General features: G+C 41.6%; 1 protein-coding gene across 3 annotated transcripts in view; it reads left to right on the top strand.

Moving 5' to 3' along the window:
* Nucleotides 1-1,997: 1,997 nt before the first annotated feature.
* Nucleotides 1,998-26,653, top strand: part of FNIP2 (folliculin interacting protein 2) — a 64,256-nt gene continuing 39,600 nt past the window's right edge. For 2 of the 3 annotated variants that reach the window (XM_063135429.1, XM_063135427.1), the window contains exon 1: nt 23,379-24,081. In XM_063135429.1, coding sequence (XP_062991499.1) covers nt 23,891-24,081 — 191 coding nt within the window. In that variant the 5' untranslated portion in view covers nt 23,379-23,890. Of the gene's footprint in view, nt 2,322-23,378; nt 24,082-26,653 lie in introns of those variants that run through there. The other variant, XM_063135428.1, reaches the window with a different exon arrangement.

Raw genomic sequence — 26,653 nt, 5'->3', positions numbered from 1 at the left:
AATGGGACCCTACGAAACACTCCCTTAAATGCAAGGTGGTTGAGCTGCAATCTCTTGGCTCCACTTCCTGGAATTGGCTGTCTGAAAAAAAATTGTGTTCCCAGTCCCCATCTCAGACTCCATTATTCCTGGTTGATGGTATGTAAAGCAGTTTGTTGATTTGGGAGAATTAGGAGAATGTCACTTGTCATGTCCTTTTCCAATAGCGTAGGTCATCCATCGGGGTGACTAACACTGTTCTGTGCTACAGCTATATTGCAATGAGTCCAGATAACACGTCTTTCAAAAGCATCTGGAATTGCACTGTAACTAAACAATTAAGCATTCTATCCAAGAAGTGGGATATTTATTGTTGTTACAAGTTCTCAAGTTCTAGAAAAAAATTCATGAAGAGCAGTTCTTCGCAACTGCCACTCTTTCAAGGCAGCTGGAAATCTTTAAGCTGTTTATTTCTGTAAACCGCCCAGAGAGCCCTGGCTATGGGAGCGGTATGTAAGTGCAATAAAATAAATAAAATAAATTTAAGCACATTTACTAGGGAGTAAAGTCCCACTGAGTTTAGTGCACTTAGTTCTGAGTAAATATGGTTAGGATCTACCCCAAGACACCAGACTTGAATCTATATGCTATGTACAGTTATACACACTTTCCTGGGAGTAAGCACTATTGAATAAAGACCAGAACATTCCAATCTAGTATTGATGCCCTTTTTATTTTATAAACTGGGGGTTATAATGTTGATAACATTTTTAACATTTTCCGCTACTCTTTTAGTTATATTTTATTTTAAGGTTTTACCTTGTAAAGCACTTTGTGGAGCCTTTGCCTCAAAAGACAGTATAAACAACAACTGGATCTGGGTGTCCTTGAAACTGATTAGAGCAAAGCCAAAGCTTCACTTTAGACCGTACAAAACTCTACACAAAGAAATAACGAGCCCTTATATTTTGATTTGGAAGGTTCGAGTTGGTCAGACTGTGATGTCCCTTTTAACCTTTAAGTATATTCCTTCTTTTGGCATTCTTCTTCAGACAGACGTGGTTAATTTCATTCAAGTGGAAAAATTGGCCTGGTTCAGATAACACACTAAACCAGTGGTTCCCAAACTTTTTCTGGTAACCACCTCTTGGTTCCACAAACTCATGCCCAGTGCCCCCTGCGTGCAGCCCCTTTAAATGGGAAGCACCTGCCGCAGGCTTGCCGAGGGAGGGAGGGAAAAGAGAGTGAACCCCTTTGTTTTGCAGCCGGCGTGGCAGGGCACTCCAAGCAGGCTATGTCTCTTCATTAGTGTTTTGGTGCTTTTGAAACATTTCAATTCACCATTAAAAGTACTCTTCTCAAACGGTATTAATACATGTGTGGATTCTTCCCCTATATGGCTTGCGACGAAACTACTTTCTCCCATAAAAATGTCCCCGGGGTTTTAAGACCTTCTGGAGAGGCGCTTCTCAGAAAAGACCACCTCAAGCGCCCCCTGCTGCCCCCTTGCCTCTTAATGCCCCCCCTATGCAATCCCAAGGGGGCTTGCATTTGGGAACCACTGCGCTAAATCATGCTGCTTAACCACATTTTGTGGTTAAGCAGCATGGTTTAGCGTATTGTCTGAACCAGGCCAGTGTGTTGTCTCTTAGGAAAGCAGTGCCCTTTCCTATTAGTTCCTCATTTCTTTCCACGCCCCTTTCGATGGGCCTCTGGTACTTTTCTCTTTTAAAAACATTAAAGAACGCAAAGAGTCTCTTGTACCTTTAAGAGTGTACAAGATCGGGGAAGGGGAAGGCTCGGAATCCCCCACGTATCCAATGACAAACACTGGACGAGCGTTGAACGTTCGGAAAGATCCTGAGAGAACCTCGGATTCCGGGCTGCGGGGCTCGCGCCGGTCGCGCGGGGGAGCTGTGCGTGCTTGCTTGCTGGGCGAACCCGCCTGGCAAGCTCCCAGTCATATGACTGGCCGCCTCCATTAATGCCTGCCTGGGAAAAGAGGGAGGCGCTGACTCGGAAAAGGGGTATTAATTAAGGGCTGCTGCTTAGCGCACCACTCTTGATGGCCGTATCGTCGCCGGCATGGATGCTGCTCTTGGCAGGGCTGCAGCAGCAAAACACCCCGACCGCGGCTAGCTCGAGGGATTTGTCGTATGTAAAGCCTGGCTCCGCACCCATGCTTTCCTAAGCTCAGGCGGCAGCATGGCTCCTACGCTGCTCCAGAAGCTTTTTAACAAAAGGGGCGGCGGCAGTATCTGTAGCAGCAGCAGCAGCAGCAGCAGCGGCGGCAACCCGGGTTCTCCCCCTGGTAGGGAGCCCAAGGAATATTCTACATTCAGGTGAGGAAATGCGTGTCTTACGTTGGAGTCATCGTTGCTACGCGTGTGTTTGTTATTCCAGCGCTCACGAGGTGGAAGAAATTCGGGGCCCGGTGTATGATCTCTTTCTCTCCTCTACATACAGGTCTTTCTTTCCTGGCTTATGCAGCCGCCCTTCTCCTTTCTGAAATGCACGCGGGGCGTGTTGGTAAAGTCAGCCGAGATCGAAGGGCGAGAAAGGGAGAACTGGCGTGCTACAAGTAGCTTTTGGTTCGAGGGAGGGTGCGAGGCTGTGGAGCTAATGTGATTTCTTTTAAAAACGAAAAAACCATCGCCCTGAAAGGGTTAAGACATGTTGCACATGTTCAACCACCGTTTCGTAACAGGCAGCCTTCTCCCTGGGTAAAGTCTGTTACACAGAGCTGGTGAGCCAAGCTTGTGGTTGTCTATGGACTGTGATGCACCTCTTGTATTTTAGAGTGTGTGTCTCCCATCTCCTTTTCAGATGATTTAGGCTGCAATCTCATGGACACTCACCTGGGAATAAGCCTCATTGAACCCAATGGGAACAACTTCTGAATAGACATACATAGGACTGCAGGGTTAAGATTGGGTTGTGTTTTTTTTTTTTGCTGCAGGTGGTTCACGGCATAGCAATGTGATGGAGAAAGTGTTGAACTTGAACTGTTATCTTTCTTCAGATCTGCTCAGCCGTGAGCACCTTGGAAGATGAATAGGATACGAATATTATAACCCTGTGTTGTTTAATGTTATGTTATAGGTCTCTTAACAATACAATCCTATAGTTAGAAATAAGTCTCTCTGTGTTAATTGGGGCTTTCTCCTAGGTAACTGTGCATAGGACTGCAACCTCAGTGATTAGTTGGGAGTGTAGGCTTATATAAATTTGCTAATATGGATTTTAAAACGTGGAAACACTTCACAATTTATCTTACATTCTATTTAATTTAACAATAAATGCATATGTTGTAGTGTTATATAAGTCTTTTTCATTGCATAGCTAGTATCTCTTATATAATTCGTGAGTGATAGTAACCTAGTGTTGTTGTTATTATTATTATTTATTTATATAGCACCATCAGTGTGCATGGTGCTGTACAGAGTTTATATTGTTTTCATGTATACATAGAATGCAAATCAAAATTTTAAAAGTGGTAGCATTTTTTGACACATTTGAAATATGCATTTAGTATTATGATTTTTTTTTTAAATTGTCAAAATCCTTTGCATATCTATACAGAATTAAGTGCCATTAAGTTCAATGGGGCTTACTCTCAGGTAAGTGGATACAGGATTGTAGCCTAAGATGTGTTGAGCCTCATGTCTGTGTTCACCTACTACTGTATGCCTTTTGAGGATAGGAGTGTCTGCACTGAACTTGTGTTCGGATGACTACCAATACATACAAGCAACCTATATAGCCCAATCCAACTATTGTCAAGGGATGTCTGAATCAGATAAGATGTCAACTAGTGTTTTGCTCTGGAGCAGGGGTGGGCAACACATGGCCCAGAGACTGCATGCAGTTCTCCATGGCCTTGAGTATGGCCCCCTACACTGCCGAAATTAGGCGGTGCAGTGGCAAAAAAACTTGGCTGGCAAGCTGCTTCAGAGAGTAAAAAGTGCAAAACTTAGCCTGTTTTCAAATTGCTATGGTGTCTCAAAAGGGCCAATTTTTTTTCAAGCTAAATGTGGCCCTTTTGAGTCTCCATTGTGGTTTGCTGCCAAATAGCAGCAGCAAACTGCCATTTTTGTTGCCATTGTCCATGTAGTGGCAGGAGTTCAGGACTTGAAATTGGTCCCTGGGCAGCCCAGAGTTTCCCACTCCTACAGTGGTGCAAGGATGCTGGAGTCTAGCTTACAGTCAAGATACTGCACCGCTACTACCACATATATGTTCAGAGGAGGGTAACGAGGATGATCAGGGGTTTGGAAACAAAGCTTTATGAGGATAAACTGAAAGTATTGGGCATGTTTAACTTGGAGAAGAGCAGATTGAGGGGAGACAAGATAGCACTTTTCAAGTACTTGAAAGGTTGTCACACAGAAGAGGCCTAGGATCTCTTATTGATCACCCCAGAGTGCAGAACATGGAATAATGGGCTCAAGTTACAGGAAACCAGATTCTGGCTGGACATCAGGAAAAACCTCCTGACTGTTAGAGCAGTACGACAATGGAACTAATTACCTTGGGAGGTCATGGGCTTTCCCACACTAGAGGCCTTCAAGAGGCAGCTGGACAGCCATCTGTCAGATATGCTTTAAGATGGATTCCTGCACTGAGCAGGGGCTTGGACTCTATTATTATTATTATTATTATTATTATTATTATTATTATTATTATTATTATTATTATTTGTATCCAGTCTTTTGCCCAATACTGGGCCTCAAGGCAGCCTTATAGGCCCCTTCCAACTCTACTATTCTATGATTCTACACAACTTGAAATGTGCAGCTACACCTGTGCAATAACTGTAGAGCTTTTCATACACCCCAGCTTAGTGGAGACACGGCATGGTATGGAATGAGCATGACATGTAAGAGTAGTGGGTGACACTAAAGAGTAATAACAGTATTTACCTGACAAGACTAACATGTTAACCAGACACCCCACGAGTATCCATGGTGGCCGTCTCTGTTGGAGCAATCGCTTCTAACTGCTCTAAGTTTTGTGTAGGTTAGCTCCATATATTTAGTAATGGGCAGGAAGGAGTGAGATGATTCCACAAACCCCAGAATAACTTCTAATTTCTGGGAAGAACACTGATACTCCTAAGTCAATGGTTCTAAGTCCTGCTTCTAGAGTGAACTGAATAAGTCCAGCAATTCTGTATCTGTTTTTTTCATCTTCAGATGAGCAGAATTAACACTAATATTTCCTAAACAATTTCCTTGGATGTGTTTTCAAAATATCATTTTTGTGTGTGTCTATACCTGTAGACTTGAATTCATAAAAATAGCTTTTCAAGAGGTAATGGAAACTTCTCTCCACTGCAGTCTGAAGTCAAACATTAGTGGGTTTTTTCCTGCAGTAATTAGTTTACTTGCAACTATGTAAAAGAAAATGGTCCAGCTACTTCAGACTGTGGTGTCAGACTGCTTTGTATTTTTTTTTTGGTTCCCTTTCTCCTTTATTTGCTGAATAATCAAATGGGTCAGAAATGGGTCATTTCATGATCTGTTCACTTGCATTGTGGGGGAAGCTGGTCAAGGCCGGAGCAATGATTACATCACATGTATAGACAACACATTTTCACATGACATCCCATTCCATTCATTGTGACTGGTCAGGTCTTGTGACTGGGTAGTGTCTGGATCCTTTGCCAGATTCCATTCTTTTGAAACGCTAAATATGCTGTGAAAATAAAGAAAAGGGGGACTGAGTTGTGGATTTTGGATGATGGTGTTTTTTTGCAGTTGAAAACTTAGTTGCTAAATAAACTCTCAAAGCATCTTACAAAAAAAAAGCTCCGTATATTAGTTAATTATCCTTCCTCAATGTTGCTTCAGCAGCCTCAGGTGGAAAAGCTGGATGTTGAAACATTTAGGGAGCCCTATGCCTCAGGTTCCTCCAGAAGATTTAAACTTTCAGATTCATCTATTCATTTATTAACTTTATTAGCTGCCTCTCTCTCTTAAAAGAAAGAAAGGGGGGAAAAAGACAAAGTGCCTTATAGCAGGGGCTAAAACATGCAAATATGTGATTTCCTTTGCTTATATAGAAGCCCCATAACTTTATGGGACCTTAGCAAGATGAGCTGAGTCAACCACACAAAGCCTTTGTTTGGATGTTAAGTCAGTGTTTGGGGCAATTCATAGATTAATTAACCCATGAATTGCAGGATGGATACCATGTGCAAGTGACTTCTGGTTTCTAGCAATATAGCATTTATAAATTTTACCGTGATGTCGGAACCCCGGGCACTTGGGGTTGTTTAACCCATGAATTACCTCAAGTTAAATCAAGAAAAATCACAGTTTAATTTGGGGTTGTTTAACCCACAAGCAACCCCAAGTGCCCCTGTTTGGACATCACGCTAACAACCTAAAAATGCACGCGGTGCACATCTCCACAATTCATGAATTAATCTATATATTGTTTCCAAACACCACCGTTTTATTTAAACCACCCCTGATTCTACCTTTTTGTTTACCATTGCTTTTTCCCTCTGCTATGTTTCATGTTAGACTTTCAGCATCTCCTAATGTCTGCTCCAATGCAAACACAGTTGCAGAACAGTTATTCCACGTAGAGGTTGGAGTGATGGTCCTCTTAAGGATTCCTCGGTGCTTTCTTTCATTGCAAGAAGGAGAACTTTCTACTCTGTACACGGAAGAAAATGAAAGAAATCTGCTAGTCTGCTCTTCTAAGTGTCTTGTTTAGTGGTTATATCTTTTAGCAATCCAATTATTTATTAATCCAATCGATTTTTGAAATTCATACACCTTTAAGGACTTGTCTGTTGGGGTGATGCCTTCGTTTGCTTGAGAAAGTGCTGGATGATGGCAAACCTAGGAGGTACACAGCTTGATGGTGATTAACTTTCTAAGTCTTTTAGCATTTTAAAATATCTGCCAAGTGTATTGTTGTATTTGTTTTCGTGGGCGACTTTGTGAGAAACCTCTGGCGAAATAGGCACTGGCTGGCGATGCTTAGGCCACAGCACATTTGCCAGGGTGTTAAGGTGCTGCAAGACTATTTATAGAGATTAGAGACGTTACTGTACAGAATTGCAAAAGCCCTTAGGTTCCTAACTAAGGAGAGACGATAATGATACATGGTGGGATATATCATATGGTTGGGGCGGATTCTGATAAAACATTTCAACTCATGTTTTTTTTTAAAGTGTTCCATCATCAGCCTGTGGATTTGTTATATGTACTTTTCCTAGATATAGCTGTAAATAGCATTCTATATTCTTCAGCACTGTTCATACATTTGACTATGAAAGTTCCCACATTAGGTGCTTATAGAATCCGTCAAATCAATGAGTGCAAGAAATCACTACCACAAGATGTAGTGATGGCCACCAATTTGGATGGCTTTAAAAGGGGGTTGGATAAATTCCTGGAGGCGAAGGCTATCAATGGCTATTAGCCCTGATGGTTGTGTGCTATCTCCAGTATTTGTACTATGTCCTGCTTGTTCATCCCTGGCCGATGGCTGGTTGGCCACTGTGTGAACAGAGTGCTGGACTAGATGGACCCTTGGTCTGATCCAGCATGGTACTTCTTATGTGGTCTTTCCTGCACAGCCTCAGTATAAAATCTTCCCTGATGAAAAACAAGAATGTTTCAATAATTTGTGGAATAAATGCTTCATCAAAAGAATACCACGGCATATGTTTACCAGCTTTGAAAATTGTAGGTTTCAGCTTTGAATGCTTTGGAATGACTTCAGCTTCTCCATTTCTGTTCTTTATAAGCATTTGCAATTGAACACATGAAGTATTGCTGCTGTGTAGAGCCTTTAGTTGGTAACAAAGTTGGTTTGGTGAATGAGCTCATTCACTTGGCAGTCGATCACAAGCCATTTCTTTGGCTGAGTTGCAATGATTAGATTCTACCAGCACGAAATAAAGAAAAAAGTGAGGCAAAGCTTTATCAAGTGGCTGACAATTCTCCCCTGTATTTCCAGACACAGTAAAAAGGGAAATGAGTGAGGTTGTTTGAGTTTACTTATTGCTGTGAGACTTGGGATTAATACCAATTTAAGACAGTATGTATTTTAGTGTGTTATCATTATAAAGCATATATTCTATCCTTTATAATTTTTACAGATTATAGATTATTATTATTATTATTATTATTATTATGAAGAATAGGGATGGCCTTTTCAACAGTTTGGCACTGTTTAGAAATTATTTATGTGAAACTAAATATGTGTGAATGGACAGAGCAAGTATTGAGTTCTAATCACGACTTTGGGTATGGTTCTGCAGCTGAAAAAATGACTGGAATGTACAAACATATATCTTATTGAACATCTAACACAGCATTAGACCCCAGCTTCTGTGTTGCCTCCTACCTGCAGAGAAAGAAGATTGGAGTTGAAAGGTGTCAATAATACATGGTACATTGAGGCATAACTTGTAAGTGAGCACAGTATGTGAGACTGTGAGTAGAAATACTGTTTTACTGCAGAATGTCTTCGCTGCTTTCTTGGTTTAAAGTAGGTTCCTTATCTTAGAATCTGCATGCTTTTGGGCGCCTTTATGAAAGCACCTTTTGGGTTGAATCCTATGCATACTTAGACAGAAAAATCTCCTGCAACTCCCAGGGCTTGCTGGGAGTTGAGGGACTTTTTCCTGTCTAAACCTGCATAGGATTGTAGCTTAACCCTCCTTACAGCATAATCATATGCATTTTCAATACATAGTTCAGTCCTGCTGTGTTTAATGGCATTTATGCCCTAGTAAGTGTCCTTAGAACTGTACCCTTAAATTGGAGGGTAAAAGTTTTAACCTAGAATGTATTTGTTTTGTTTTTGTTTTTAGTGTAAATTCATTGAAACCCAGCAGCTTTTTTCAGGGCAGGGTAGCAGTTTAAGCTGGCAAAAGGAGAAGTTGAAGGTACATTTGGATGGGCACAACAATGGTTTCTCAATGTGATTTTTAAATAAATTACTGTGATTTGCCCATTCTTTATCAGATATCTCTCCCACCGAACCCCCCCCCCCCCCCGCTGGGTAGATTCTCTATTTCACATTTCACACTGATAGAATGAAGAGCCTATAAATGTCGTGCATTAACAGTATTAGGATGTTGAAAAAGGAAGTTGCTATATAATAGAGAAAGCAAGAATTGTGTTTTCTGCTTCAGTCTTGCCTCCAACCTTAAAGACTAAGGGACATTGCGTGCACACAGAGGTGAAGTTGCAAACAAGTACCCTATGTGAATATGTGTGTCTTTATCGCTTACGTAGCATGGGAGGGAAGATGGGAGCCTCAACATCATTCATGCTTTTTGGTGCTTGGGTGAGTTTATCTCCAAGGAATAAGAAAAGGTGAAGAGTTCTTAGACAGAATGTTGGAACTGCAACAGCAAAGGGAAGCACAGGGGGTGGAAGAGCAACAGCAAGTGGAAGCAGAAGTAGGGAATGCTGAGGTGAAGTGGAAACTCCCTGGAAAAGGATGACAGGAGCAGAAGAACTAGAAGACACACTGCACCAGGAGAACCACTAGAGCTATGTAACCACTTTCAGGTACTGGAGGATGAGACTGGAGGTCAGTTCAGAGGAGGGCAACGAGGATGATCAGGGGTCTGGAAACAAAGCCCTATGAGGAGAGACTGAAAGAACTGGGCATGTTTAGCCTTGAGAAGAGACTGAGGGGAGACATGATAGCACTCTTCAAGTACTTGAAAGGTTGTTATACAGCGGAGGGGCCAGGATCTCTTCTCGATCATCTCAGAGTGCAGAACATGAAATAATAGGCCAGATTCCGGCTGGACATCAGGAAAAACTTCCTGACTGTTAGAGCAGTGTGACAATGGAACCGGTTACCTAGAGAGGTCATGGGCTCTCCCACAGTAGAGACATTCAAGATGCAGTTGGACAGCCATCTGCTATGTATACTTTAAGGTGGATTCCTGCATTGGATTGGATTCGATTCGATGGTCTTATTGGATTCGATGGCCTTATTGGCCCCTTCCAACTCTGTGATTCTATGAAATGCCTAGATACTACTCTTAAGCTGAAGATTTCTCGATCCTAGAACTTTATTCAAAGATAGAGCTGCTGCTGCTACTGCTGGTATCCATGGAAACAAACTTTGGCAGAATCTGTGAGGCTTTCAGGCTGCATTTCCTTCAGGGTTTCTTGCTGTTTTTCTGGCTCATGACTTCTACTCTCGCTATTGAGGGGTACACAGTGACTCCTCACTGGTACCGCCAATGCTATTGTTGAGGTGATTGGCCCAGGAGAATCTCCCCCCCCCCTTCATGTGGAGCTCCGGGCATGTAGCTTAGTGCTTGTGTAGGGTCCCTTCTTATCCTGGCCTATGTGGGATGTTGCTGGTGTCTGTGTGATTGGTGGGGCTGATGAGTGTGATCTCACTTCCCCCTTTCTCTTGAGGAGTTTGTGTTTGAACAGCCCTCATGGAAGCACTCTTTGCTGCCTAGTGCTTGCTGACAGTATATTGTGCTAGTTACTGCTAAATGGTGCATTAAGCCTGCCTCGTTGGTCTAGAGAAGTATCATTTTAACAATGGTGCAAGAGGTCCCAGATTCAAATTGTGGACGACCGTGTGGTGAGGAAGGGAGTATTTCTGTATTTCTCAACCCAGTGTAGTACAAAGGGTGGCATGTAGCCTTCAGCCAATTGCTACCTTGCAGGGTTTCTGTGAGGAAAAAATGGAATAATACACCCCATGTTTATTGGAGGAAGGCTGATATACAAATACAGTTACTATAGCGCAGACCTTCCCAAGCTGGTTACTTCCAGAGGCTTTGGGCAAAACTCCCGTAATCCCTGACCACTGGCTCACTGGCTGGGATCGATGAGAATTATAGTCGAAAAGATCTGGAGGGTACTAGGTTGGAGAAAGCTGCTAGAGGATATAGGTGTGGATGTGGGGGATGCTGGTATAGTTTCCTGATGTTTACAGAATTCTTGTTTCTCATTCTAGTCCCGCTTAGAAAGGTTTTGTAAAAGTAGTAGAAGAAAACAGTTTTCTGAAGAGAGTAAGCCATGGCCTTACAGGTAATATTGAGTGTATCAAGGCAGATAGTACAAAATATGGAAATAGTCCCAGAACTTGGTTTCTTTGGAACCTCAGCTTTCATTTAAAGGTAAAAAGGGAAATTTCTAGTCCTCCATACCCACAGATAAGAGGTTTGTTTGTTTTTAGGAAACGAAAAAGTAGGTTTTTGTAATCCAAAGGAGACTCTGTGCAGTTTCTTGTTGCTTTCCATGGCTGCCAGGGTACTTGCATCCCTTTCACATCCTCCCCAGACCATTGCTGGAGAGGCCACCAGTGAGGGAGGAAGCAGCAGCCAGGCACCTCTCCACCGTGCCTGGGTCCAGCTCCAGCTGAGAGCCCCCTCCCTCCTGCTGTCAACTGTCTCTGGAGAGGCCACCAGTGAGGGAGGAAGCAGCAGCCAGGCACCTCTCCACCGTGCCTGGGTCCAGCTCCAGCTGAGAACCCCCTCCCTCCTGCTGTCAACTGTCTCTGGAGAGGCCACCAGTGAGGGAGGAAGCAGCAGCCAGGCACCTCTCCACGGTGCCTGGGTCCAGCTCCAGCTGAGAACCCCCTCCCTCCTGCTGTCAACTGTCTCTGGAGAGGCCACCAGTGAGGGAGGAAGCAGCAGCCAGGCACCTCTCCACCGTGCCTGGGTCCAGCTCCAGCTGAGAGCCCCCTCCCTCCCGCTGTCAACTGTAACTGTTGAACTTTACAACTAAGATTGTAGTGCCTGAATTTGCTTTCCTTTCCCCCCTCCTCCTCCTCCCTCCCAATCCCCTTTCCTTTTGTGTCATGTCTTTTAGATTGTAAGCCTGTGGGCAGGGACTGTCAAGAAATACTTTTGTAAGCCGCCATGAGAGCCTTTTTTGGCTGAATGGCGGCATAAAAATCCTTAAATAAATAAAATAAATAAAAATTGCTCTCTTTCCCCCCTTTACATTCAAGCTTTTGCTCGCACATCTTACTGTGCTGTTGTAAAGTACTCTTTATTGAGCAGGTTTTCTCCCTTTCATTTTTAATCCCAATAGAAGTCCCAGGAGGACAACCATCTGTCAGGGATGCTTTAGGGTGGATTCCTGCATTGAGCAGGGGGTTGGACTCGATGGCCCTTCCAACTCTGCTATTCTATGATTCTAGGTTAAATTCAATAGGAAGCTCCAAGATCTTCTGTGGCAGAAAACTTGCGATGAACCAAACTTTGAAAAATGCTATACAAACTACTGCTTAGATTTTTCTTGTTGTCTTGATTAAAACTTGCTATGGAAGAGCTATTTCTACCTGGACAGAAGGTGAATGGAGATCAAAGGAGACTGTTGTTTTTGCTTACATCAGGTGCACTAGGTTTGAATTCCTCCAAAGAGGGCAGACTTTCCAGATTACTTTTTCCCCCTTTGGGAGGGGTCCTTCAGTACTATTGACAGACAAGGATTTGTTGATTGAGCATGTGAAGGGACCCTAAGCACATAAATGCTGTATGTGTATAGAGTGCCTTCATGCAAGGGAGTAGGTCTAAGTGCAAACCACACTTGATTAATGGAGAGGGGATAGGCAATGCATGTCCATCCACATGGGATGGAGCTAGAATGTGAGGCCCCATTGACTCACTCAAATGTACGTTAAACATATGAGGAGATTTAGATGGCCCCTCTTTTATAAGCAGGCTTAGCACTATTATGTTCTGAATTAATAAACAATAATAAGCTAGTTTAGGTGTTCTCAAGCACTTTAGTGGGAATTCTGAACAGCAGGTGCTCATAACCAATCACACATGGCTTTGTTAAGTCAAAAATAAGTTCTTTCAAGTTTAAAAAGTGGTTTGCGGTTGAGAGTGGTGGTCAGCTGGGAAAGGAGGCTGCTATTTGGAAAAATACGTTCCGAAACACCCTTGGCTAAATCTGTTACCTCTGCGGCATTTTAACGGAGAAAACTGCAACAATTCTTTGTATCTTTTGTTAATTTAACCTTTCAATTAGATGGTGTGTAAGTAGAGTATGATGAAAAAAGTATGATAGCTTCAGCACCATGTATAGTGTTTGTTTTGATTGCATCCCACAGGATTTTGTTTGACCCCATCACTCATTTCAGCACCTGAAATCTGTATGCCGTGATTCTGTGGAGTGAGGAGAATCCTTTTGTTATTTTCTATTTGCCAGATGCTGTCCTTTGCTAGTTGATGCAGAGTGAGTTTTAAAACTTTTACTGGGTTTTAAAGCTTGCAGGCTTTTAGAGAGGAGAAAAATCAAGCAGCGTGGCAATATGACCTGTCTGAAGGGTACAGTAAGAGTGGGATAATCAATGGATGATAGTATTTTTTTCTAGAAATGTATTTCTTACTAGAAATGTATTTATTTATTACAATTTTAGACTGTGCAATAACCAGAATTCTATAGGTGACAGTGACGTAGGGCAGACATGGAAAATTTTCTATTTCATCATTTTATTAATAAATATGAATGGATCCCAACTGCTAATACAATATTAGGCAAGTGCGACATTTTCAAAGTTGTAAATGAGTACTTGTCAGCACATCATGCACAGTGCTTCAAGTTGCTTAAATGAATTAGTATGTCAACAGTTTTCAGTGCCGTCACAAACATTTTCCCCTCAGGTCTGTTTTTGGAGTCCCCCCCAAATTAATAACTTTGGATTATGAAACATTTTCTTTTAGAATCTTTACATATAAAGCGGAAAGTATGTGTGTGTGCGATGTAAGTCCGGAAATGTTTACCCACTTCCAGATAAGTTAGAAACTTGAAATTTGGCATGCTGATAGGTCTGGTTATACAATGTACCAGAAAAATGTAAAACATAGAATTTGGGGTTTTAAGTGTTTTTAACAAATTTAATAAAAACCAAGGCTTATGACTACAACTCCCAGCATACCTTGGGTGGAACTCCCAGCATGCCTTGGATAGGAGGCCAGACTTACTGGACTTTGGCGGCCATTGTGAGTGCGTGTCTTTCACAACTCCGACTCCTAAGGTTGGTCTTGAGCAGTTAACCCAATTCCACATAAAAGGAAACAACCCACATAAATGGGCTGTGTCTATTTGCGGTGTCTCCTCCCGCCTTATGCATGGTTTTAAAATCATAACTAGATATAACAGTGTGACTTTGAGGGGTTGAACATGCTCAAAGGCACTCCGTCCTGATATTGCTATTTTCTCAGAATCTGGGGGAAGCAAGTGTGCAGCCTTTGCCCTTAAAAGAGAGGGGGGCACTCTGGGCATGCCCAGAAATAGGCCTGGCGAAGGGGGAAGTGCCCAGCCTGGCCCCAGCCCTTCAGTACAGGCTCTTGATGGAGCATTTGGTGGGTGAGAAGCACAGGCCAAGGCAGTCCCAGCAGGATTGGCCGGAGTTGGGTGAGTCCACTGACAGCTGCTTACCTCCCCTCCTTGGCGATGCTACTCCTTGATGCTCTACCGAGGAGCATCGTCATCAACAAGAAAATGTCTCAGAGGACGCGGGCACCTGCGAGCTGTGAAAGGCATGCTGGGAAGTGTAGTACTGGCATTGATTACCTTGCAGACATATATGTTAGGGGACTTGAGCAACACCGGGTATATCAGCTAGTAATGAATAAAATATTTAAGACAATATATTTATATATTGTTCCTCAGCTTTGACTCCCCTCAGACAATTTCAAAAAACCACATAATGAAACCTTCATAGAAAGACTAGAGATGTACAATTTCTAGAAATAAAAATGAAATAAATAATCTATGTGAGGAAATGCTTTTTTAAATTCTCTCTGTAAGATTCCAAAACTAAGTTATTTATTCCATTTCTTATTAAAATTGTTGTTATAATGTATCATTTACTTAATAGACATTTAGGCATGCTCCAAGCCAAGCTCAGTTTCCCAGCAAGTGAGCAGAGTCACCATATTATAATATGGAAGAAAATACATTCTTGACCCTTTGGGTTTTGTTCTATAGAGTCCTGTGTTCCTGGAATTGTTCTGCTTAGATGCTATCACAGCCAGTTCATGTAGTTCTAATCTAAATCCATATGTAGAAGAAGCACTACAGGTTGTCCTGCCACTGTAAACCTTCTTTACCTAAAAGAAACTCAGTAGCCTGGTTCCTTTGTAATAGGCATGTTATTGACACCACCACTAGAGATGATCTTTGAAAAGGAACAAAAATTGAGATGTTTATTAATAGAAATTATTTACAAACGAGAACATGTTACTCTTCAAGTATTAGGTTGAGATTGCTTCAAGGTTCTTAAATATGGATGCTTACCATTCCTAATAGGTTAGAGAGTGTTTCCCAGCTAAATAAAATCTCAGTAGTTTTTCCTTCCGACCAGATTTCCCTAAACTCCACCCTACAAACAGGAAAGTGTTAGGAATTTCCCTGAACGTCCTTACAAACAGGAACAGATGCTGTACACCAGTCTGCCTCCAGTTCTTCCTGTTTCTTCGATCTTCTAGGATGATTCAGATATTCCAGGGACTAGAGAGGCACTCGCTCCTTTCGCCACTCTTGCCAGGGAACTCTGTAACCCATGGGAAAAGTCAACTCAACACATCAGAGCCCGCCACACAAAACACAACACAATGGTTGTGGAAGATCTCTCCTCTGCACAGTGTAGATATTCTGCGCAGAGCATTTTTTAAAACCGCTATTGAGAAAAGCGTTGTCTGAACTGAGTCAGTGTGTTTTCAATTGAAGCTTCCTTATTGCTGTATTATGCCTTCAAATGGCTTAAGGAGACTTGGTTACCAGTTTTGAAATAAATTGTCTGTCTTGTACAGCTCCATCTAAATGCTTCCTGATGCGGTTGAACTGGGGGCTCATTATTTGGTCTTTCAAAAGGAGGTTCTGGATTATGGGGACATAAGAGTGAACTCCGAACAGGCCTAACGATGAGTGTCTTTTTGCACAGAAACCTGAAATTAGTATGGTGTGGTAAGAAATCCACTGTTTGACATTTACTTATGATAAGTTGGATCCAAAGGTGCCTTTCTGCAGATGATAGGCAGCTTATTATCCTAGTATGCCTTCCTTTTTTAACATTTCACACTCAAACATTGTGCAAGAAAAGTGAAACTAAATTCAAACATCTTTTGCAAGAGGTCACACAACCTTTTGTGCAGGCAGAAACAGGAGCTCCGTCATAGAACCTACATATTATAGCATTCCACAAATTCTCATGTGAACTCTTGAGCAAGAGTTTGTAGAAAAGTGCTAGCAGCAGTTTTCTAACTCTGATGACTTTTTGGGACCAACTCTTTAAAAGATGTTTATTTTATTTTATTTATTGCATTTGTATACTGCCCCATAGCTGAAGCTTTCTGGGCGGTTCACATAAGATAAAAACACTTAAAAACGATATACAAAGATTAAAAACCACAAAAACAAGCAAAATACACATACATTTAAAACCACTATAACAACTTTAAAAACGATGAGCCAAAAAACAGACCCTCGGTCATTACATATTGCTAAATGCCTGAGAGAAGAGAAAAGTCTTGACCTGGTGCCGAAAAGATGACAATGTCGTTGCCAGGCGGGCCTCGTCAGGGAGATTATTCCACAGTTGGAGGGCCACCACAGAGAAGGCCCTCTCTCTTGTCGCCACCCTCCAAGTTTCCCTTGGAGTAGGCACCCGGAGGAGGATCTTAGATGTTGAACATACTGTTCGGGTAGGTTCATGTCGGGAAAGGCGTTTCGTTAGGTATTGTGGTCCCAAGCCGTGTAACGCATTGTAGGTTAAAACCAGCACCTTGAATTGGGCTCGGAAACATACAGCAGCCAATGCAAGCGGGCCAGAGTCAGTCTTATATGATCTCTGGTATCTGCTGCAAAGTCTTGGTTATATGCCAAGGGAGGGGAACTTTCGGACCATTGGCCTCCCACTCTGGCCTGCAGCCTCTCCTTTGCCCCTGCGCTGGAAAAAGCCTAACTGCAGTGCAAAGGGGTGCTGCTGGGAAGGGAAGGGCAAACTCTCCCCAAGTGCCGCACGCACACCCTACTCAAAATATCACACACTGCAATTAGGCTTTTAAAAAAGAAAAAGAAAAACTCCATTTGCACGAGTTGAGGTTTTCTAAAAGCTTCTTTGTGGCGTGATAGGAGTGGGGAGAGTGTGCCTGGGCAGATAAGTAGCTGGCTGCATGCCAGTGTGGTCCTTTGGCCAAAAAGGCTTTCCTACTCCTGGGAAATTGTTCCACACCGTGAAATTGTTCCCAGAAAGAGTAATGTCAGACTTTTAAGTTGAACATTACAATTAATATTAGACGACTTGAGTATTAACTCGTTAATATTGCGATGTCCAGTTATATTAAGAATTCTTGCAGTCCGTTCACTGTGAGAAAATATTTATTATTCAGTCCCATGGATATGTTGTTGTTTTTAAAACAGAGCTGTTCCATTCTGATTAATAAGCCAACACTGTTTAATCTGTCATCCTCTAAAATGAATAGAGTAAGTTGATTTCAGTATTTTTAGCACCTTGACCAATGATTGTAGAAAACAATGTGACTGAAGCCATTTCCGGCCTGTAGTTATCATGACTCATCTGCTGAGGCAGGATTTCCGAGCATTCATAGCCGGCTGGGTATGTAAACATCATAGTGCTTTTTCAATATTACAAGGCCTCTGTGTAAAGTGAAGGTGGGCATTTATGCCTCTTGGCCTCTTTCTCCTTGCACAAAACCTATGTTCATTGTGCAAGCTGTGTGGAAGACGGAAAGACGTAGAATTGCCGCACTAGGCAAATGCACACGCACTTGTGAACATGTTAACATCTGGACTCAAGGGTAGAGCCAAATGGAAAGATTCACTATAGACAGTTCATATAGTATAGTCCTTACTATTCTTTTGATCCGAACCTAATTATCTAGCATTTATTTTTCTCAGTCTTAAAATGCCAACACATGAGATAACATAGATTCAAAAGAAATTAAAGGTCTGATCCACGGCTAAACTTCCCTCTCTAGGGTCTCCCATATCTGTTTTCATGCATAGCATGTTAGTGTAGCCAGGATCCATAACTTTCTAATGTAAATTCTCTAATTCATTTTTTTGTTCAGTAGGTGGTAGCAGTTTAAGCATTTAATTCAGTAAGAGAAGTTGCATTCACTTTTGAATCCCTGGAGGCGTTATCTGAATGCCAGAACTGTTTCCTGTCGTGTACTGAGGTTTGCTTTTGAGTACTTTGAGCTGTTTCACTGAGATAGTCCTCAAACAACACCATTGGTCAATGTATGCAAACTGTTAAAGGAATAGGTAACAGAAGGGGCTGTAATTCCAGTTAGGGTGTGTGTTTGAGAAAGAGAATGCTTCCCTAGTGATTCTCCATGAACAATAATAATAACTGCTGGACAAATTATGAAGTTTAAGCAGGAAAGGGTTGCTAGGCGTATGAATCAGGATGCCAATCCCAGGTGTGGTCCGGAAGACTGAGCTGACCTCTTTCAGCTGTACCAGAGTGATTAGGTGCTGAGATCAGCCAGTAACGAAGGGCAGTTCACAACTATAGATGCTAGGTGTTTCTTCTAACTGGCCTCTGTGCTGTCACAAAAAGGGTTTGTTTGTTTTTAAAAGGGTATGTTTCCTGTTTAAAGTACATGATAAAGGCCTGAGGGCTGGGAAGCACATTAGCTGGGAAGGTAAAAGCAGACACAGCAAGGCTAGTGGGATTTCAGAGTCTGGCAAAGAGCTTTCAGTTGGATATGTCCTGGATGCATCTCTGCTGAGCGCTGTGTTCTTGGAAGTTTGCTGGATCCATCTGGAACAAGTACCATGTGAAATAAGGCATCATCTGAGAAAAGGAAGGATGAATGTAAAATGCCATGGCTCTGAACAGAACCCAGCCCTCTGTCTCGGCAGAAGACATCTGCTCTAGTGGAACAGCTTTGTGCCTGAAAAAACGTGAAGTAGATTCTGAAAGTCAAATGCTACGCCTTGTTGTAGGTGCACACCATGCTGTTGTGTCAAGGAAGGCAGAGATTTTGTAATATAAATATGAAGTGTCTCAAGACCTCCAAGCAATTTTAAAAAAATAGAATAGAATTGGAACTTTTACTGTTGAAGTTGTGACCTTTAAAATAAAAACAAAGGACATCAAATAAGGTTTGTGTGTGAATCAATTTGTTTTCGTTTACTTGTAGTGTTACCAATGTATTTCTGAAAGTTCTCCTGTGGCTTTGAATGTGCATGAGATAACTCAGCAGGTGAAGGGTTGTTGTTTTTCATTATTGCATTTCCGTGTTAAGAAAGGTACTTTTCAACTATTTTCAGAGGGGTAGCAATGTTAGCCTATTGTAGCAAAAACAACAAAGCTCTTGTGGCACTTTAGAGACTTAACAAATGTACTCTGGCATAAGTTTGTGGACTGTAGCCCATGTCATCAGATGCTTGGAGTATTGTGGAGTGTTTCAGGTTTATGTACAGTGCATGTGCTGCTGATGGGGGAAACTGTAAACAGTACAACTTTTCAACTGCTGAGTTTTTGTTGTACCACTGTTTGAAGGCACAGAAGTCCTATCAAGCAAAGTTGTCAACTGAATAAGACAACAAAAACAACTGCTTCCTGGTGTTGAGCTAGCTAGTTACTAGCAGCTGTTCTTCAATCATTCTTCAGGAGTAAACCAAGTTTGAAATTAATGACACTCATTTCAGCAATTGTGAAACACTAACTATTATCTGCTTACCTGTCATACTTTATCAGTGTCAAGTCAGAACTAGAGAACATCCAAAATAACCCAATAGATAAGAGAATACTTGTTCTCTGTTCTCCATTGGCATACTTTATCAATGAATTGATTCTGTTGGATCTTGCCTTGCAAGATTCTCCAATCCCATATTAATACCCTGGGGTTCCAAAGCACCAGCTGTTTCTAAGGACTGAGTTAGTTTGATATTTTTTTAACAATTTAGTACAACAACAACAATAATAATAATTTTATTTGTTACCCGCCTCTCCCTCTGGATCAAGGCGTGGTACAACACGAATGCAAACATATAACTAGTTAAAACATATAAAAATAATACATTATTAAAAGCAGCACATTATTAAAAGGCATCTTAAAATTCAACTGGGTAGGCCTGCCGGAAGAGATCAGTCTTTATGGCTTTCTTAAATTCTGGAAGACTGTTGACGAATCTCTCCCGGCAAGCCATTCCACAAACTGGGATGGCTGTTTGCTTTGTAATATTGAAATGTTTTCCTTTGAATTCTTCAGGATTTTCTAAATTCCACTTGTTCCCAGAGGAAGAAGTATCCTCACAGAGTTTATAGCATACCATAATCTACAAATATGCAATCACATAGATAAGGTTTAGGTGTCTCTACCTACCACCAATTAAAAAAAAACTGTGAGGTATTTGGAGAATTTAGGATATGTACTTCTTCTGAAGGTGGTTTGTCTGTTAAAAAATAAAAGGATCAGCAAGGGTGCATTGCCATTTCAAGAAGAGCTATAGTAACAGAAAGCAGACATAACTGGATTTTCTCAACTACTTTTAATTATGAATGAATGTATTATATTGTATTTTATATTATGGTTTTATACTATTGTATACTGTTGTTTTATACTTTGAACGGTTTTAATTTTTGTGAACCGCCCAGAGAGCTCCGGCTATTGGGCGGTATAGAAATATAATAAATAAATAAATAAATAAATAACAACCGCAGCATGATCAGAGGATACATGATTCAGCCATCTTGCTGGGTCTAGATTACAGACATAAGATTTCTGGAAATCTTGAAGTCGTGGGAGAAGTCTAAGTGGGAGAATGAAGGGAAAGCAAAGCAAAAATGTTAGAGAAAATTGAAATATACTTATTACTTACTATCTTATCAAACAAACTGATTTTAGAGTTTTACATAATATGTATCATTTCATAAAGGAGTTGGCATATGCAATTATACTATTTGGCATATATATGAAAAGTACAGAGCAGTCCTTTGGATGTTTATTCAGCAGCAAGATCCACTCTGTTTAGTGAAAACGTACTCCCAGGTAAACGCACATAGGATTGCAGCCACAAAAGTGTAGATGCAATTGTGCCTGTACAAAATTAATGCACATATACTCAATATTGGAGGTAGAACTTAAAGCTGCAATACCCTATGCTATCAGGAGTGTCTCTGTCAAGGCAGACTGTAAGAGAGGGTCCAGGTCAAAAGAAGAGGTGCTGGGATACTTGTTTCTACTATCTCGAAGAAAGCCATTGTCCTCATTATGTCGCCAGCATTTGGCAGAGCTAGCCAACTTCATTTTAGCAAGACTCTGTGGTGCCCAATGTGCATGAAACATTAATTTTTGTTGAATCAATATGGAAGCTAAGGAAACTTTCTGTTGATTAAACAGTATAGAGCATTCCAGTTCCTTATTTCATTCATCTCTGACCTACTGAACCTCTACTTGACTACGTTCCAGAAGACTTTTGTAGGCTGCTGTAGTGGGCTCAGCTTTCTGAAAGGAACCAGTTAATTCCTCCAACAGTGCAAGAAGTGCTGGAGTACTCATCACTGGGGTTGTGGAGGAAACATCTTCCCTTGCTCTGGAGTTTTTTTGGGGTGGGGAAGGTTCAAGATGTACAGATATATAGTGCTTGGTTTGAAGCCCACCTGGAAATTTCATGTATACTCCCTTGAGTTCTATGATGGAAGAAAGTCAGGATATAAAATCTACAAAGGACGCAGTCCTATTGATTGCGCCCTCTGTGATTGGAAGCCCCCAAACTTGGAGGCATCTGATCATCCCATGCAGGGCAGGAGAAGCAACGGAGGCAATTTCCCCTTTCCCCAACTTCCAACCCTACAGATTTCATAATTTGCTAGATGGGCTTTAGCCTGTCTAGCAAGGGTGCTTTGGAGGGGAAAGGAAGGAGGCTGGAGAAGTCTCAGGATAAATCTTGGCCTGGTCTCTCCGATCTTCTCCTCTCCCAGCCCTCCTCCTCCAGGGTCAGTTTTCTAGCCTCTGAGGACAACTAGTTCGATTCTTTCTGGGCTGGCTGTGAGGGAGCATGCAAGAAGAATTGGATCTCTGGCTCCCTCTTCTGAGGTTAGTGCACTATCTCTGACTTCGGAAGGGAGGATCCAAACAAACCTATGATCCCTGGGATGCTCACTGAAGGACCATAGAATTACTCTCTAAATTTTTCTCTAGAAAATTGAATTTCTCTTCCCTTTACCAGACCATTTTTCCCAGGTAGACTCTTTTAGTTTTATCTGCTACAAACTCATAATATCCAGATACTTAAACAGTAAAATAGCTTTCCCCCCCCTGTTTTTGCTTGCAGTTTCTTTACATTTGTTTTTCATCCATGCAGGGATGGGGAGCATGTGGCTCTCCTGATATTAGTCTGCAACTCCCTTCATCCCTCACCATTGGATATGCTGGCTAGTGTCCCCACTGAGAACTTCCAGAATTGATCTCCTGATTTGCTGTACAGCAGGATGGGCAATCTGAGGCCCTCCAGATGTTTTGGCCTACAACTTGCCATTAGCCAACATCAGTAATGGTGAGGGATCATGGGAATTATAAGCCAAAACACTTGAAGGTTGACAGGCTGCCCATGCCTGCTCTACAATCTAAGAGTAGGAATCATTGGAGGTGGGGTGGGTGGGAGCGACATAATAATTGAACAGAATCAAGTTGAGAGTCAGTGTGCTGCAGTAGATGGACTAAATCTAGAAGACTGGATTCATAATCTTCCATTCAGCTCAGTAGGTGATCTTGGGACCATCACCAACCTTTGTCTTATCCTTCTTCATAATTTTGCTCTGAGAATAAAATGACTGCTGCCTGCAGCGGCGGCAAGGGACCTTTATATACCTGATCTCCCTGGAAGAAGGCTGAAATGTAGTAAATGTGAAAACAAATGGACATAAGGTTAGAAGGCAATTTTCTATGCATGGGGTCTAATTTATAAAGGGGTATAATTTATAAAGCACAGGGTTTTATTTATAAAGCCGATTAGAACAAATCTATGTCCAGTGTAAACTGCAGAACAACTGTGTGTGCATGTGTGTTTTTCATTTTTATTTTGTCCATGCACGTGAGCCAGAAGAGGCAAAAGCAAGAATTTCTCTACTTCAGTTTTTATTGCACAGGTGACTTGAGATACTCTTAAGATGTATGTCTTTCTCCATCTTACCAGCACTTTAAAATCCTATTGGGTCATCAAATTGTATGCCAATTACAACCTCTTGCTTACAATAATAAGAACGTTACAGCACAAATTCTAAGTCAGGGGGGCGAAGTTGTGGGGAGGTTCCATTCACTTGTGTTAATCATTCCCTACTGATAACCTGTGGCATTGGTGACAGGTTCCTGTTTGCATTGGAAGTGATGGTGCTGAGGCACAAGGTTGCTAAGAGCTGTCAGATGACACTTGCTCACATGAGACCATTAAGAGGGTGTTGCAGCCAGTTTTAAAACAAGTTTGCATCTTAGGAGTCACTGAGAAAGCAGCAATCTTCCTATCCAAGGCCATCTGCTTAGGTCTTGTGACCAAATAATTGCTAGCTACAGAAGCATACCAGGAAGCAATGTAGTCACAGTTCTTATGAGTTGCTGCATCTGACAGCAAGTTGGCTGAATCACTGGGACAAGCAAGTTAAGTTATTCTTTTAAATTAAATTATATGGCACATTGTCAGGCTTTGGAATAAATGTAATAAATTCTTTCGATAGAGAATATTTGCAGTCGTGGCCGCAAGGCCTACTACTTCATAAGAAGAAAACCCTCTGGATGCCGTCCAAATCCTAGTTGCCTTTTCTCCTAATGAGAAGACTTTACAGCTGATTGGTTCTTTCATCACAGCTTAGTATTTATGTGGTTTTCTTTCTAAATGCAAACTGGTTATTTCAAAGGAGGTGTGAGTGTGTGTGAGTGAGTGAGAGAGAAAATACCTGTGAATTTAAAATGTGTGGAGGCACACCGAAGACTTCAAACAGCTCAGGAGACAAGGCAAAGAAAGCAAGGAAAACCCACGATTCCTCTCCCACACTGGTGAACAGCTTTTCAAAGGCAAGGTTAGATCAGGTTAAGAAACCACTTGTGGCAGGAAAGAGCTCCAAATATTCAAAGAGAGTTGGTGGAGAGCTGTCAAACAGGTAGGAAAGCTTAATTTAAAATCTATTTTGGGGTGGGGCAGGAGACTATGTTATAACTTGCATAACAGTAGAAAGTAAAAACAATCCTAAAAAGAGTCAGTAGCTGAATTGGCACTGAATCTCTTTTCCAAAGAATCTCCTGATGATTGCCCTTGACATCTAAATGTATTTTTCAGTGTTAAATTGTTGACCTGTGTGCAGGTTAATTGGAATCTAAAATTACCATTGCTGAGATAGGGGAGTAATCTATCTGAAATGTTGTGCTTGCATCTAAAGAACATACTTCATTGACCTTAAGTGCTCGTCCTGCTGTCAATTCAGTACTAACAGAAGGAGGATGGTTGGGGAAGGGAGAAAACTGGCATAAAATAGGTGCATCCTATTTATGGATTGTATCCAGTGTTAGTCCAATGGAAATCCCATTCATTTCAATGGGTGTACTCTAAGTAGGTCAAACTCTGGATACAACTCACTGTGGTTTTAATGAGTCCCTCGTTAAAGTAGAATTAATTAGAATTCTGCAGGTCTTTATATAAGGGTTGGTCAGATTGGCCTCTTTTAACTGCTAATCTACCAGTCAATTGAGAGTATTGTATTCAGCCTCCTGTAGTATTGGTGAAAAAAGTTGTGGGTGAAACTATTATATCTTAACTGTATGAATGCAAAAATGTTATTTGTATTTTCCAAAATGTAGTGTGCTAGGTGGATAAATGAGTGTAGCACTAAGTAGATGCTAATAGTCTTTTCCCAAAGACACTGAATAAATAGTTCAGTGTAGTATTGTTTTTGCTAGAAAATTTGGTATGATATGGGAGAATTAATTAACTGGTCTATCAGTTGAATGTAAATTCTTGTAACGTCTCTTGTAAAGAATGTGGCGCGGGAGTGTGGCGAGGGATGTGACTGAATATGATAGCAAGACTGATTAGGTTAGTGCTTGATGGCTGCCTTGTTTGAGATTTTATGAAGTCTTCTAAAAATCAAGCTGAATATAAATCTGCTTGAGCCAAAGGAGAATAGGTGCTGAACACTAGAATGAGCTATTGGTGCCTCTTGTGATTATCTCTCTGTATATACCATGTTTCATTAGCCAAATAAAAACTGGGCACTGCTTGTCATTGAGACGAGGCTACCTCAGCATGACCACCTTTTGTTAGGGCAGTAATGAAAGAAATGGGCAAGTACACTGACTCTTATTGGTGCTCTGTTATCCAGGAGTGTGGAATTGGAGGCAGATGGTATGAAAAAATCACGTAATGTAGAGATGAAGCGTGTGGGTGAGAGGCTTGAAAAATGTATTAAGGCAACAGCGCTTTCAAATCATACGAAAGCAACACAAACAAGCTATTTCAGAGCACAGTGGGTCAGGCCAGCTGGCAGAATTTCCGTATTTCTTTTTTCTTTTTTGTTTAGAAAAACTTCTGCACAAATTATGGCTGCAAATTTGCATAATTTGGCAAATTTTGGCAGTGGATCGTGTGCATTTGCACAAATTGCAGCCATAGTTTGTGCAAATTATGCAAAATGTTTGTGCAATTTACAGCCGAAATTTGCACAGATGAAGCAGGTAATGACCACAAGTTGTACAAATGGCACCCATGGTGCCACATTGGAGATCCTGGGAAAATGGCAATTTTGGGGGAACGGACAGACAATGACAGCATCAGGGAAGGGGACCACTCAAGGCATCTTGCACCGCAGCCCCCCAAAATCCAGCACTTGTACTGTATCTTTGCAGGGCAAAAAATTCACACCAATACTCCACGAAACTCTTTCTCACCCTGCATCAAAGCAGCCCTGGAAAATATTAGGCTTACCTTATTAGTTTTGAGGAAAGGTGAAGTCAAAGATCATGCAGGTGGTTACCTTTTTAGAACAAATGTGTACTTTCTGAGAATATACGGCCAATGATCAAGGTATTTCTTAATGGGGCTGCTGGAGCTCTTGTGCAAGCAAGGTGAACTAGGATTTTCACATTGACCCAACAGTGCAAATAATGTTTTGAAAGTGCAGACGTAACAAATAAGAACTGGGAAGCAGTGTTTGATTTGGATACAGGAAATCCGGGTGACGAGTCATGACAATTGCTGTGTGCTCTCTCTCAGCCTATCGACTTTACAGGGTGGCTAGGAGACAGAAATGGGTTTCCCCAAGTATGTGTTGGGATTCCAAGCCCTTTCTCTGAGATGTGAGTCAATAACGAGGTTTGCCATGCAGTCCACAAAGCTTTATGTGAACCGCCCAGAGAGCTTCGGCTATGGGGTGGTATACAAATGCAATAAAATGAATAAATTGTTCAGTAAATAGACATCCCTTCACACCTGAGGGGAATGTGAATGCTAGGGAGTGTGAATACTAGGAGCTATCCTCTAAGTTAATTAGCTTAACAAAGCAAAGGCGGTTGCCTATCAACTAAATGGACAGTTCCTCTTAGTGCCTAACAGGCTTTTAGTAAATCCCTCCTTCAGGAAGGCTCTTCAAGTTGGAACCTCTGGCTAAGCTTTTTCTTCCAGTTAAGGAGATGTTCCTATTTTCCTCTCATTAAAAAATAGAAGTCCGGCTAAAAAAAATC

This window comes from Elgaria multicarinata, chromosome 10 (assembly GCF_023053635.1).
Source record: "Elgaria multicarinata webbii isolate HBS135686 ecotype San Diego chromosome 10, rElgMul1.1.pri, whole genome shotgun sequence".
In the NCBI taxonomy this organism is placed as follows: Eukaryota; Metazoa; Chordata; class Lepidosauria; order Squamata; family Anguidae; genus Elgaria; species Elgaria multicarinata.
Note: the sequence above shows the minus strand (reverse complement) of the source record. Positions and strands in the feature narration are given on the sequence as shown.